The sequence below is a fragment of the Amphiprion ocellaris genome, chromosome 12, assembly GCF_022539595.1.
Source record: "Amphiprion ocellaris isolate individual 3 ecotype Okinawa chromosome 12, ASM2253959v1, whole genome shotgun sequence".
Classification (NCBI taxonomy): domain Eukaryota; kingdom Metazoa; phylum Chordata; class Actinopteri; family Pomacentridae; genus Amphiprion; species Amphiprion ocellaris.
The window spans coordinates 8857300-8873535 of NC_072777.1; the positions used below are offsets into that span (position 1 = coordinate 8857300).

The 16236-nt window shown below is 38.9% G+C and overlaps 1 protein-coding gene across 3 annotated transcripts in view; it reads right to left on the reverse strand.

Moving 5' to 3' along the window:
* Nucleotides 1–4365: 4365 nt before the first annotated feature.
* The window catches only part of kif26aa (kinesin family member 26Aa), a 115484-nt gene continuing 103613 nt past the window's right edge, over nt 4366–16236 (reverse strand). For 2 of the 3 annotated variants that reach the window (XM_055016089.1, XM_055016091.1), the window contains 3 exons: nt 16108–16131; nt 13338–13488; nt 4366–6708 (listed from right to left, as the gene is read on the reverse strand). In XM_055016089.1, coding sequence (XP_054872064.1) covers nt 6524–6708; nt 13338–13488; nt 16108–16131 — 360 coding nt within the window. In that variant the 3' untranslated portion in view covers nt 4366–6523. The remainder of the gene's footprint in view (nt 6709–13337; nt 13489–16107; nt 16132–16236) is intronic. The other variant, XM_055016090.1, reaches the window with a different exon arrangement.

Here is a 16236-nt window from a genome sequence, read left to right on the forward strand (position 1 = left end):
TTAGTTTGATTTCACTGTTTGAAATGATGCCACCTCTTTTCAGACAGAACCTGTGATAATAAAACAATACAAAATTTTTAGTTCTGTGTTAATAAAGCACTTAAAGCTTTAAGTATGGCTAAATGTTTTTTTCAAAATTAAATATATCACTCCTTAGGTGGTAGTGGCCCCAAGTTCAGTAAAGTTGGAAAGATATTCACAGATTCGGACTTCCAGCATCAATAACTCATTAGATATAGGTTGTCAAAACATAAACGGTGCCTCTTTCCCATTGTTGCAAGGCAGACAATGTGCTACAAGCCCAGTTTTATCAAAAGTAGCTGTCTTTCAAGCTACAGGAATAACATTGGTGTCTATGGAGTGAACAGGGTCCGTCTGCAATTTGCAAAACCGCTGCAACAGTAAAGAGAGACAAATATTCAATAACTTCACTCTTATACATTGTAGTGTCACTAAAATCACTGCAGCCTTCAACTGGCTCCTGTTGACAAAGTGTTTTAACAGAAATGTAAATGCTGTAATGTGATTCTTTTAATGAACCATGTAACTTGAATGGATGTGATGCTGGTGTGACCACAGTGAACACGTCTGATGTTGCTCACAGTGGTCCAAGGGACGCTCAGGGAGTTTGTGTGTTTGCTCAGACTCATGAAAAATTACAGGGAACATTGGTCCTGACTATTTAAAAATGTCTTCACTTCCCAAAAATGTCCTTATTTTCTAAAATGTCCATACTGTTACACTTTGTCAAAAAAGCCCCAACTTAAAAAAAAAAAAATCCTTATTTAAGTCTTTACTTATTAAAAACATCATATCTCTCTACAAATGTCCACCGTCTGTAAAGAAGTCTTAACCTTTAAAAAATGTCTCAAAGATGTCTCCATTTTCTGAAGATGTCCCTGCGTCCTCACAAATACTGATGTACCAGACGCCACACACCTCGAGCCAACAGGTACCAAACCGTCAGGTTGCCGTGTTGATCCTGAGCATTACTTTCTGTCTCGTTCAGGCTCCATGGCAACTGTTGCTATGGTGAGTCCATGGCCCGTCCCTGCCGCTGCCTCCTCGGTGAGGTGAGACGGCAACGAACCTTTTTCTTCTGAGCTGTCAGATGGAGCAAAAGGTCACATTCAAGGAGCGTCCAGACAATGACCAGCAGGACGACGCCGGTCTAAGGGATCTGAGCAGCGAATACTTTCATCTCCGTGAGTTCCTTGTTGCCTTTTTTTTTTGCCTTAATAACCATTTCCTAGGTTTCAGTCCCTGCTTATGTGTTAATAAACAGATATACAGTCCACATACACTCACACATGCATCCGTTTGAACACAGAGCACATTAAAACTTCCTTGAATGCATTTCTTCATAAATAAATACAATATGCGTGTGCATACAAATCTACATACATCAACAGATACACATGCAGTACTTCATACATATAAATTCATCTGTCCATACAGACATGTCATTCCTCCCCTACATTCATCCATCCCTCATACATACATATACACAACTATTTTGCATTTCTACATATATGTATTCATACATGCATCACTCCTGCCATACAAACATTCATACTGTGTACATATATACATCTGAATCTGTCATTCTGAGCATCTGTTCATTCGCTACAGTAGTTATTTGGTGTCCTTGTGCTTGTTTCACATCTTTTTGTGTGAGTTTCCAGCAGAAAATATTGATTCGTTTCATAGAAGAGCTCAGGGTCTCAGTATTTCTGTTCACTAATCCCTCAACACTGCAGTCCTTTATCACTCTGATGTCTGTGCTTTCTTTCGGTGTTCTCATTTTGCTTGTCGGTGAGACTTCAGGTCTGTGTGTGTTTCCTCGAGTGCATCAACTCTCTCGTCACCATGAGTCCACTCGTCTGACATTTCCACACTCAGATAGCAGTTTATCTCCTGACAGGGCAGACGGTGGCGGATTTAAGGGTGGGACGAGTCTGAGCGAGCGACTGACGCTGCTGCTGCTGAGCTGTGAAATCAGATGAGCGGGAACTGAAATGTCAGGCCTCTGAAGTGATGTAACAGACAGACGGGGGATAAGACAGACAAATATCATCTGAGATGGAAACAGTTTCTGTTAAAACCCAGCGGGGGCATCAAGGTTCAACACAATGAAGATCCGACAGAAACTGAAATACACAGAGAAGAACAAGTGTTTCTATAAAGGACAATTTACATATATATCTATATCTATATATACGTACACACACACATATATATATATATATATATATATATATATATATATATATATATATATATATATATATATACATTTTTTGTCACTTTGTGTCCAATTTTTGTAATATTTTGTCTAGTTTTTGTTGTTTTTTGTCTATTTTAAAGTAAAATACTTAATTTTTTATTATGGTCTGGCCCACTTGGGATCAAATTGGGTTGAATGTGGCCCCTGAACTGAAATGAGTTTGACACCCCTGGTTTAGACTGTATTTCTGATTCATTTAATGTTATCTTCATTGAAAAAGAAATTGCTTTTCTTTTGAAAACAAGGACATTTCTAAGTGACCCCAAACTTTTGAATGGTAGTGTATACCCAAAACAAGACTAGTATAAAACCTCAGTAGCTTTTTGATATCAAGTAAAAGTAACAAAACTAGTCCAGTCAAAGTCTTAATTTGAAAATAATGTAATATGTAAGAGCAGTCTAAAAAAATGTACTTAAAGTATCAAAACTAAAAAAACTCAGTAAAGTGTTTGTGTCAAATACATGGTTTGTAAATTCAGAAAATAGTGAAAATCCAGATTGAGCATCTTATGAATCAAGATGGTTGACAGCACTGACCCAGACTCTTCACACCATCTGGACTAAACCAACCCAGTATGGTGGGTTACAAAAACAAAACAACTTTAAACCATCTTTCAGGTAATTAAACATCAGCACAAGAACAGAGGGAAGCTCTGCCAGCAGTCACTTATGAACGATGTGATTTTCACAGTGGGAAGCTCAGTTTTGTGTCTTTTTGAGGAAAAACTTCATATTGATGGGATCAAGGCAGATGAAATGAACTGTAGACTTAAGACTTAAACTCCCCCTTTCATCGTCATTATTAAAGGTCCCATACTGTGTCAGTTTTCAGCAAAAGTTCTCACGTCTTTGTGTTTTTCAAATTTTCAGCTCAAAATACAACAAAGATCCTTCATTTCATCAGGACTGCATAGCTCCTGGTTTTAGTCTTGTTCTAAACAGGCTGTTTTCAGTGTCTTTACCTTTAAATGCTGCTATTCATGCCTCCTTCAGGAAGAAAACTCTCTCTGCATCTGTGATAGCTCGGAGCACAAAAGTTCAGCACACAGCAGCCGATATATACGTGAATGAGTGTGTGAGACCAGGACTTTCTGTCAATCATTTTACACGGAAACATCACCGAATCCACAACAAAGTTATTTTTAACTCATCTTTGATGAGTTTATCAGACAATGTTGCAATTATAGAATCAGTATTTTAGCGATGCAGAGTTTTAATGGGCTGCGTTTCATGCACTATTTCATATGTGTTCTGTTGTCTGACAACAGAAAATAAAAAGATATGTAAATGAGGACAATTTTATTAAAATACAGAATATGTGAGCACAGAGAGCAGAGAGAAGCAAACTGATGTAAACACCTGCTGACTTTAGGCTGCACTGAAGGCGACATCAAACCAGTTAACACACCCAGCTGGAAAACAGCAGACAGTTTAGAACTGGAAGAAGCAGCTCTAGAAGGTAAATAAATCTGGTGATGGAGAGGCAGCTGATCTTTCTGAACGTCTCACCTGGAAGTAGCAACAGTGAGGAAGCAATGAAAAGTTTGCCCAACCAACGGGCCAAACAGTGAAATCATTTAAAACTGAACTAAAATCAGAAGAAAAATCAGGATAACATCACGTTAGAGAATCTGCAACCATAAAATCTAGAGAAAAAAGGCATAAATGATTATCTAAATACTTACCAATTCATTTTCTATTGATCGACTGATCCGTTAACTGATTATTTCTATTTTAGCTCACTTGTTATAGCATTAATGTATTTAATTCATTTGTATTTGATCAGTTTTTCATTTATTTTGGATGCAAAAACCTTCATTTGTAACTTAAACTGTCAGATAAATGTCAAAAGAAAATACTCAAGTGAAGAATTTGAACATTGTACTTGACCAAAATGTGTCCATAAGTTTGAGCAAAGACCGAGAAAACTCATTAAATTTACTGCAAATCTCAGTTAAAAGATGTTCATACAGGTTATTTCACTAAATGGAGCCAAATCTGGATGATTAAAAAGTGTTCACAAGCTCCACTAACTTAAATCCTGAAACATGTTTATCTTCACAAAGTACAACAAATACTTTAACCAAAAAGACTCTTATCTTTATTAACATGTATGACACGAGGCGATCCACTTGTCCTGTACATTTCCATTCCGTTCCACGCGCTGCTCTTTTCTTTACAAATAATTAGAAAACTGTACAGTACAAAAACAAATAAAAAAAGGTCTGAATATATTATTAAAGGTCTCACATCAGCAGAGGAACTTCACTTTAAAAAAACAAGTTTGGCAAAATGTCTCGTCCTCTAACAAACACAAAACCTTAGAAACAAAGATCGAACGTCACATAAGAAAGGAGAAAACGTTTCATGCAGCAACTTTAAGAAGAGCCTGAGAAGGTTTGAAAAGAGACGGACGAAGAGAACAACTTACAAAATGAAAACAACGATCGAAGAAACAGTCGGACTCCAGCTGATTTTACACTCAAGACTTTTGTATTGACGCAATTTCATGAATCATCCTGAAGACCATCAATAAAAAAGTCTCAAATACAAAAACTGATTCAAAGCTTTTCATTTAGGAGTGTTCATTGTAAAAAGCTTTTTGTTTATCAGTTGATTTTCAGCTGATATCCAACTCATGCAGATTAGATTTAACACCAAAGTCCACTTTGAAATCTCCACTTTTCTCCAAACTCCAGTCAGATTCTTTAGCATTTTTTATACCAAACTCCATCCAGAAATCTGCAAACATTCTTAATCTTGATGCCAAACTTCAGTCAGAACATCTGCAGCTTTTTTCTTTTCACCTTCCCGACACGAAGCACTTTATTCTCTCTAATTGCCTCTTTCTTTATGTGTCGTTTATACCTGTTCTGTTGCATTTGCTTTTCCTGTAAAGCGACTTTGGGTGTCAAGAAAGGCGCTTACAAATAAAATGTATTATTATTATTGTTATTATTATTATTGATTTTACACTTCGCCATTCTTCCAATCAAACGCCATTTAAAAAAGTGCCAATTTTACATGTCTGTATCCATTTGGACGTCTAGCTGGATCTTGATATGAAGATTTATACCCTGGACTGGTCATTGTTTGGTCGATTTGCTTTCCTTTGCTTACCTATCGCCCCCCTGCCCTGTACTGGATTCAGCTGCATACATTTTTTCAGGCGGGTTTACAGTTGGAAACGTCATCAGCTGCAGTTGGCGTCCTTGTTTACACTTTCTGATCGAAAGCTGCAATGGTTTAGTCACAAATTCAGTCACAAATTCACAAAAGGTTACAACATCTATAATATTTCACTGCTGCAGCATCAGTTTAGTTACTGAGAACACAGGAGCACAAGCTTAGTGCTGGATGGACAAACGGCTGCTACAACCTGATCCTGGTGACCAAAAACAGGGTTCCGACAACCAGCTGGAACATTCTCAGCCCAGTTTACAACATCATTAGATTTGATATTTCTGCTGAATTCTCTGAGCAGCACATAAACCTAAACCTAAAAACAGGAAGATTCTCAGGCAGGTCTTCATCTCTGATTTCTAAGTGGATTTCTGACGGTTTATTCTCACTGGATAATGGGAGATAATGACATCCTCAGAAACTGAAACTCTAAAAATCATGTCTGTGGTCTCACTGATTTATGACTCAGTGTTTTTTTCTTCTGATTTTCCGCCTTCCTGCAGTAAAATATCAAGCTGACAACCAGCAGAAACACAAACCAACATCCGTAATCTGAGACAAACCACAGAAACTCTGAGTCAGTGTCAAAGGCAGCAAAATAATCTGAGGTTTATCATACTAACTAAATGATTTCTCTTCTGTTGTTTGTCCTTTTCTTGCAAAAACCTAAAGGCTGTTTTTATCATAGAAACTCACAGTCTGCTCCCAATCATGTTGCATAAATAATATATTAATATCAGCACCGTAAAAACCAAGAGGATGAATACAAAAGCATCATAAATAAGGAAAATAATACTTAAATAATGTTAAATTAGATAATAAATAGAAAGGCACTTCCACATCTGTTCATTAATCTGATCCAGGACCAGCAGCTTGTCTGAGTGGAAACTAAATCCAGGAGCTCGTCCATCAGTCTGTCAGCAACATGTTCTGTCAGCCCAGTTTTCTTTGCTCTGTCATTTTCTGAAGCTCACACTTTTTTCTGCCTACTTCAATCCACTTTTCTGAGCTTTAACTTTCTCTGTATGAATGAATGTGACGGATGTTTTCCTCTCACACCTCCACCTCCTGCTGCCCTCCCTGTGCAGCGGCGGCCGTCGTCACGGCGATGTCGAAGCAGGTCTCCATCATGACGCGGGACTTGCAGAGGTTGACGCAGTACTCCAGCTCCGCCGTGACCTGAGCCAGAGCCTCCAGGTACTCCTGGGACTCCCGGTCCAGCTCCTGGTCCACGTCGACTGGAAGCGGGACACACAGGAGGAGACGGGTTGATGGTTAAAATAATGAAAGGATGCAGCAGAGACTCAAAACCTGAGCTCCTCATCTAATATTAACGGGTTACTGATACCACAGTGCAACAACACTCCATTACGAGTGAAAGTCCTGCTTTTTAAATGTTTTTTCATCTCTTTATTCACAGATTTGCAGACAGAATGCTGTAATTTGCATGTGAATTGAAAGCAACTCCAGGAAAAAAAATGCACAGTTTTAAACCAGCTGAAGACGTTGCGCCTGCATGTCACACAGCAAACCTGTGCAGTCAGAGATGTAAGAACGATGCTGTTTGAGGTTTTACCTCTTCAACTCTGCTGGGATGGATGTTTACACCAGCAGAAACTCCTCTCATGTATTTAAAGGTGGCTCGCACCACCTGAACTCATCATGTCTGCTGTGAAGATTAACTTTTAACGCTTTGATGTTTCCGAGTCACAGAAACGAGCTGCTGGGTCTGATTTAGAGTAAATACTGAGCAAGTTTGTCACAGCAAGACTTTCTCTGTGTTTACTGGCTCCACAAAACCTAAACTGCAGTCAAAGATAATCAGCATCACAATGGTGGTTATCAGTTTTCTTTGCTGTCCAGGTTTTTCTGCATCATTTGACTGTTCTTCTGCACAAATTGGACCAATAGCGTGCTGCCTGCTTTAATCAGAGGAACAGGTTGTTATAAAGCAGAGTTATGAGGAGTATTAATAAACTCTTACTGTAAAAAGCAACACTGTTACTGCAAGCGATGAAAGAGAGCAACGCTGGTGGAAAACTGTTAATGCTTTAAGTTAATATATTAATTTTACCTCTCAGTGACTCTTATTTCTAACGCAACAGCTGCAGGTTGGAGGTCTGACACTTTATACTTTATACATTTGAACAAGATGCTCAACATTAAGATGTGACTCTGTCTCATAATGCAGGATAGGTGGAAATCGTTTTTTTTTTTTTTAAATCAAAGTGAAATCAATGCTATTGATTGAATATTCTCTGTGATATACAGGGTGTCCCAAAAAATTTGACATCATTTGAGATGTCCATATCGGAGTGACTACATGGTCAGGAGAAATGATATTTAATAGGATTTATTTTGGACATAAAATGTTTTATTCTACAAATTTCAAATGAAAAATTCTGGGGGATGGTAATTTTATAATGCTCCAAAGCTATTACAAATGTTCAGTGTGGCCGTCCAGATCCTTTCTTCCCATACAAACAGCCTTCCTCTTCAAGCTTCTCATGCCACGTCCAAATCTGCTTTCCTGTTGGCGCTTGTTTATGAAATTTTCAAACAAATTCACGTTGCGCATTCACATTTGACTGAGTTTGGGCGTACTTCAATACACAGAACACCTGCTCCTGAAAGCAGAAAAATAAAAATGATTGCACTTCTTTTGAGCAAAAGAAGCAAACAAATTTAAAAAAAAATTACTAGGTGGTGAAACGATATCAAATTTTTTGGGACACCCTGTATTTACATCTGTGTTCTATGGGCTGCAGTACCAGCAGGATAAACAGATCTGGCTGCAAATCAGGACCAAGTTTTCTAACATGTTTATGCGATTTCTGCATCCTAAACTAAATACATGTAGGTTCTCGTAGCAAAATCATGCATACAGTTTACGCTGCTGTAACTGCACAGCCTTGTTAGAATTAATAGGATATAGCTCAACAAATTTGCAGACTTGATGCAAATGAGTCGATTTAAATCTGAAACTCTGAACAGAACTTCAGGTTGGCTGCGCAGCATCGGTTACCATGGTGACTCAATACCTCACATTAATCTCACTGATCAGGTAATAACGTAAAGAGCGAAAATGGAAAATTTGCCACTCTTTGAATCAATCTGGTAAAATATATCGGAATATAAAGGAAAACTTTACACTGACTGTGAACATTGTTGGTCTCCAGGTGTCTGTCCTTGAAAAACAAAATTAAATATCTTGTTTTTGGCATCTCAATTTGTTTCAAAACCCATTCTGTCCTTGACATGTTCTGACAAAGTGAGATTCAAGCAAAGACACCAGTGTTTCTATACAGTCGGAGAGATTTAGGAGCTGCAGTCATTTTAATGTGGGTCACTGTTGGCTCCAGTGAGTGGAAGAGATTAGTAATGTCAGCATGTACCAACACCGAGAGAGTATTATTCTTTGCCTCACTTCGGATTTGGGAGGATTTCTAAGGATTCTTTCTTCTTCTAGTCCATATTTATTCATACTTTAACAAACTGTTTCATTAAAAGCAGCAGAATTCTCCAGGCAGGTTCTGGAGTTAGAAGAGTTTCTCTCTGATTAAGTGGTTTTACAGACATTTATTCTCACTTGACAGCTAATGCAAACTGAATGTAAAATCTGTGTTTGTATGTTCAGATTTGACTTATTTCAGAGGAGGAGGAGGATGTTTGGAACAGTCAGGAGGAAAGACTTTGTTTTCAGTTTGTGCCACTTTCCAGGGAATTAATGGAAATGATTCTGTAATGACACTCAAGATAACATGTTCCTCACAGCAGATGGAAACAGGTTTGTGTGTTTTGTCTGACAGCTGCAGGGCATGCTGGGTACCTCTAAGTGGCATCAGACCTTTAGCTGCAAACTTCTGCTTTCTACAGAGTAAAATGTTTCCCATGAAAAGAATTTGTCGCTTTTCTTCGAGGTGACCCGAGAGTTTGTCCCACTGACAGAGAAATAATAAAAAGATGTGAATATAATCCCTTTTCCCCCTTTGGCCTGTTTGTATCTGCAGTTTGCACCGACAATCTCCTCCCCAAACAAACGCCCTGGCTCTCGTCTCTGGAGCACCGCGAGCTGTTTCCTTTTGTTCTCTTGTCCCAGAAATAGAAGCGTAATGGATGGAGCTGAGCTGCAGAGGACGAGGTTTTAGCCGGCGAGGCTCGAGGCCGCCGGCGGCACTCAGCTGGAAACACACTCTCTGTTTGTCCACTTTGTGTTTGGGGTCAGGAGCTGCTTGCTGCACTCGTTTGCCTTTTGTGCTGCGTGATGAAGGAGGCGGCTTCTACATCTGCTCCAGAGTCAGCAGAAACAACTGGATCATCTGAAACCTCACACACCACTGAACATGAAACTGATAAGTGGAATTACAACTTTATATGAGCTGCTGTTGTTTTGCAATTATTCAAAGTATCTTCCAACCCTCCTTCTATTTCTATTACAGCTGAGAGCATCATGTGGACATTAAACAACATTTAAAAACTTATTCAAACATTTTCTTTCACCACCCAAAGAAAATCACACTTTCAGTAGACAAATAAATTTCACAATTTAGGCTAAAAATTCATATTCAATTGTCCAAGTGTCTTCTAAGTACCTCAGGCATTAACCAGGATACTACTAGTTATTCACCGTGTAATGCAGAATCAGCTGCACAGAGAGTTATTAAGTCATATGTTGATGCTTTTATTCATATTTTTGGCAGACTGTAAAAAAAATATAAATCCTCTGTTGTAACATTTCTAACATTTTAGCTCAGCTTTGAACATCCTCTCTATCATCTATCAACTGATATGAAGTGAATCAGCTATTTTATTGACCTGCTTCTATTCTTAGCTGTAAATTTCATCCACTGTTGCACCACAGAATCGTCACAAGGCACAGCAAATTGTGGTACGATGAAGCTGTACGCTGCATCCGTCTCTGTTCGTAGAGGCTGCTTATTTGGGAACAGCAGCTGCTCGCTAATCAGATTTTTCTACTTATAATGCTCCTCAGACGTCTCAACTGTGCAAGAGCTTCTCTCCTCCTCTGAGTGAGCAGTTTTATCCTCTAATGATTTTATTTTTAAGTAGCAAACACAGTGGGTGAGTGAGTGGACAGTTCTGTCACTGTTTTGTCTCTGTAGCCTTCAATTCTTTTAGATGCTCCAGTGAACTGTTTCACTTCTTGTCTTCTAGAGAACAGCAGCATAACATTTGGAGCAAAGTCCATTTATAAAGCACACACTGACATTTACAGCTGCAGACGTATTCTGATATCACCACTGATGAACTGATATGCTTTTCTCTTGAACTGCATGGAAAACTTTAAATGGAACAAACGCAGAAGTAAAGTCATATTTATGGTGTTTCAAGATGAACAAGTTCAAGACTCCCCTGCATCTAATGTGTTGTTCACAACAACACTGTGTGTGTTTGTTCTAAATGCTGGCTAACAGGGCTGCACTGTCGCCTGGCAGCTAGTAGATCCCTGGTTCACATCCTGGCCTGGACCTGGGACGTTCCTATGTGGAGTTTGCATGTTCTCCCTGTTCATGGGTGGGTTTTCTCCGGATTCCAAAAACACGCTGAGGTTAACTGGTAACTCTAAATTGTCCGTAGGTGTGAATGTGAGTGTGTTTGTTTGTCTCGCTGTGTAGCCCTGTGATAGACTGGTAAACTGTCCAGATGTCCCCTGCCTTCACCCTAAATCAGCTGGGATAGACTCCAGCCCCCCGTGACCCTAACGAGGATGAAGCATTGTATAGATAATGGATGGACGGATGCTGGTTAACAATAAAAAAATACTCAGTTTCACACATCACAGAGAGTCACCAAGTTAAATGTTAACATGGAATTGATAAAGCGCTATAAATGTGGAAAAATAATTTATATAAATTTGTACAGTCTGCAGCTCTACATGGCAATAAGCAGCTAATAAATATTCCAGACTCGAGCTGCACAAGTGGTCTGTATGCAGTTTTAAACAAACTTTGCCCTAGGTTCTAATTAAACTGAATTAAAATAAGTTTCATCACACTGATTTATTATGAACTATCATTAAGTACCATATTTGTGATTAATACACCCATTTATTACAGCTCATTAAGGCCTTTATTAATGGTGATGATCGGAAAGCACCACCAGACAATCTAAACACTTCCAATTAAAGCTGTATTACTCACTTTGTCATTGTGAACTGATAAATACAGATAAAGCACCAGATGTTTGTATCTGATCAAAACAGCTTAATCTCTGTCCTCATACTACCTGACAGCATTCATGACACATGCTGCAGTCATCATCACGACTCACTGTCTCACTGTAACCTGCACAGATTGACTTTAACAGCACAAAGCAGCTGTGAGCTCAGAGCTATCCTGTTATCACATATTAATTTGAGGCTGTTACGATGACAGTGACTCCAGAAAATTACATTCCTGTATAACTAAACTTCAACTAAACTCAACTATGATTTAAAGAAAACACATTTTCTGTGAGATTGCTAGTTGGCAATGTATCGCAAATATGTTCCTAATCTGTGCCGTTTATTTAATGACTTCACTGTTGCTCCTTTTCAGGCCGCAATCATATATTAGATGGTGCTGAACCTGTCACCCTGGTCACCCACAAAGACACTTCAAACATGTAGTGAAAGGGTTGTATATTGATTCAAACTATGGCATTTTTCCTCATCCTGACCAAATCATTTTGATGCCAAATCTTAACCTAGCTCCACGTTCCTAACAAAGTTCACAAAACCCAACCAGAAACTTAATTCTCAGACTGATGATCTCTTGTCCATCTTGGGACACCAAATCTAGTCTTCTTGTGAAAGTCCAACCTCCCAGTGTGGACTTTTTCAAACTTTCCGACCACTAGACATGTCACAAATTACGTTTATTCAAAACTAAATCATGTTCCCTTCATAATGTCTCTGAGAATGCAGTTTAGTTGTACAGAAGCATAATTTTGTGGAGACTGGGTTGTTGTTCATGTCCAGAGACAAAGATCGACATGATGTTTTATTCAGAGTGCCATTTGTGTCTATCTAATGTCCAGATTTCTGTCTCTTTTTGCTCTGTTTTTGGTCTCCGCCAGCCAATGAGGGAACAATCTGGCTCTTTCGTTGCTACCAGGAGGAAGAACAGGGTCTCTGCATTAGTTTTCCTACACAGTGATACTTAGCTCTTTGAAGATGAATAAATAACAGCGATTTAAATGTGACAATGGTTGAAATAATCTCACTTTTCTGGAAAATGTTTACTCTTGTTTGAGGGAAATTCTGACTTTGTGGACTCAGTAGAAGACAGGCAACATCTTTTGCAGGTATAAACTAAACACGATCTGATATCAGTGTACTACCTTAAATAGACAACATTAACAAACAGTGTTGCTGTTTCTCAACAATCTCCAACAGATCTTTGAAATGTCCATAATTATGCATCTTTTTTTCAACTGACAAACACTAAACCACTATTACATGTATGATAAACCAACATTAGCTGACATGTGGGGTTAATCTGAAAGTTTTAGATTTTTATGCAATGGCAGTGAACACAGTTAAAAACAGACTGTATTTCTCACTTAATTAAGAGATAATTGCGACTTGTGTCTCAGATTTCTGCTCCCACTCCAGCAGGCAGGTAGACCTGTTTGTGTCTGATGTTTGCTGGTGTTCAGGTCATCCTCAAACACCTGCTGCAGCTGGAAACACAGCTGTGAGACCAAACCAAAGCAGAAAAATAGTAGATGTTCGGCGAAACACTGAGCTGAAACTGCAAGGCCGAGGGGAGCTGCAGATTCAGCTGATAATTGGCTTTCAAGCTGCTTTAATTTGAGGCTCTCGGAGCACCAGCGCTGTGTAAACTGTATTTAATCCTGTACTCACACTCTCCGCTCCATTTGCTCGGGTGGAGCATCAGCCTGCTCTTGGCCTCCTCCAGCTCCACCTTCAGCCTCTCGTGTTTGCTCTTCAGCTCTCTGATCTGCTGCTGCCGCTTCTCCAGCATCCTGAGCCGGGCGTTGAAGTAGAGCAGACCCTGAGGACCAAACAAACGGAGTCAGACCCACAAACCTGATGACGTCTCCCGGCAGAGGTTCAGCGAAGTGAGGACGAAGTCAGCCGAGCGCCGGGAGGTTTATAGAGGTGAGAGCAGGTGAAGCAGGAAGAGGAGGGATTACCACAAGTGGAACGAAGGGCTCCGATCCTGCTCTCAGACTGCAATCTGTGTCCACTGCTGGGTTTAATTAGGAGCTAGCCAGAGATAAAATTAGCATGGGTGCTAATCTGCTGTCTGTAGACTTAATCTGCAGGACAAACGCTGAGGGGAGGATTAAGGACGGCTAAGGATGGGCAGGTGACAGAGATGCTCAGCTTCTCTTAATTACAGCTGTTTAATATGAGGGAGGTCGTCCCTGCAGAAAAAGTCACACACATGTGGCTCTGAAAACACTATTCCAGCTGCATCTGTCATTTCACTCAGAACAACAGATATCAGTTGTGTGAATCCTGTGTCAAGATATTTTTTTTCTTTTTTTTACTACAAGTCTTTAAATATGAAGAAAAGTGTTATAATTACACTCTTTCCAGCTGTTTTCAACTATTCTTTTCATTGACGGGTAATCTATTAATTATTTGTTCGATTACTCAGTTAATTTTAAAAGTAAAAACTGTGAAATTCCAGCTGACTACAACCTAATAAATGATCAGAAATGTCTGATTCTAAAGATCTGCACATTTCTTGGTCAAAAAGCACAAATTTGAAAAACTATACCTTAAAAAAAATCCAGTGAAACAGTTTCCCTTTACTGGTTTGCTGACTAATTAATGCAGCTCTAATGTTAAATATGTACATGCATAAATGCTGTAAGTATAATTTGATACATGTGTTTTCTCATGAAGTGGAATAAACTGCTAAATAAATCATAGCTGTTTTCATAAAAAGAATCTGCTGAACCTCTCTGAAAAGAGCCACTCAGTGCTACTTGTACTTTTCTGTTTCCACTGTATCTTCTCACAATTTGCAGCACTGAAAGAACACACTTCCTTTGCTGACAAGTTAATCATTTTGAAGGAACAAAGCTTGCTCTCTCATGATAACAGGTTCATTTATCTCCAGAAAACTAAAGATCGCGATAATTAGCTTAATTTACAACGACTTTTTGTTTTCTCAAGATCGCAGGATAATTATGGAGAGCTAAGAAAAATTAGCGTCTGGTTTATCTGATCACCTGATTTGGGCCTTCAGGATGCTGTGAGGACTGAGGACAGTCTCGGAAGATCACTGAAGTGTGAAGTTGCAGCTGCACTCCTCTGAATGTTATCTCAGAAAGACACAATGCAGCCGTGTCTGTGTTAGACCTCGACTGAAATACAGCCCGATACATCGATCAATAACGGGCACCTCCTCTTTAATCTGACATCTTCAGTTTGAATCCGCTGCTACAGTTGTCAAGATGCCATCTATGCATGCTGGCAAACAGAGGTGCTCACTTCAGGTTTATAAAGCACCTGAGTTAGCTTCTATTTATCAATATTCTTATATACAAGAATATGAATTCCTGAGGGCACCAGTTCATGCATTAGTAAACTATTTAATTCGGTTTTATGAAGGCAAGGGGATAAACCAATCAGTTGGTAAAAACAGCATGTAGGTATCTTTATAGAATCAAATTAGTGATAAATCACCCTCATGCATCAGTAATGCCTTCATTTTCTGTGATTCATAATGATGAAGAAACAGATAAATGGAAATTCATGGCGATAATAGTATATTGTCAGTTTTTAGAGACCCAACCATAATTTCCCTAGTCATGTTTCTAGGTGAGCTGATGTGGACACCCTGCAGGTAGAACACTCCTGATCCCTGATCAACAAAGATGAAGACAACCTTTGTTTTGTTTTTGTTGTGATAATGAAATAGTTAACTTGATGTCACAAGAAAACAAGCGTCGTTATTTCTAGGTAACTAAATAATTTACTCGCTATCCTGAGATAATGCCACTAAGAAAGCATTTGCAATCTTGGCACTTGCATTTACTTGTTTCATTTAAAGTCTATTGTGGCAGAAAATAGAAGAAAAAAATATGAAAAATGTGTCTCTCTGTCCAAACACTTAGAGTCCAGACTGAACGTATGAGCAGGGTTATAAAGAGCAGGATCCAACGAGCCTGTAAACATCTTCTTCTTCTCCCCAGGGCCTCTGACTGACACTGTTAATAAACCGCTAATTATACGACCAATCAATTTCACCCTCATTTGTTGTTTTTGTGAGAAAAAAAATGCACACTGTTGTCTTGCTACGCCACATTTCTCCCTTTGTCATGGTGTACAGTCATGAATTATTTAATTATCTACACATTTTTGGAGATATAATTGCGGGAGTTTTAATTGTTTTCTGGTTTGCATGATGAAGAGTCAGAAATCTCAGTCAAATAACTGATCTGAGAAATGCTGTCCAGTGTGAAAACATTATGCTTTTTTTCTACATCAGGCTAATTTGTTTTACTAACATCTATTTCTAGTCATCACATCACCAATTCCATTAAACAGCTTAGTGAAAGTTATAAAATAAGCTAATAATTCTCATGTCAGACCACATATAGATGGAAGATTTTTAAAGTGTGCCGATTGCTAACGTTTTATTAGATTAACTCACCTTTTCAACATCGTGGAACGGCTGCTGAGAGACGGCAGGACGAGAAGAGGAGAGAGAAAAGAAGAGGTGTGAGCGTTAAAGATGGAGTGCAGATCATCTTTCTCTAATTGAAAATAAATCAGAGCTCCT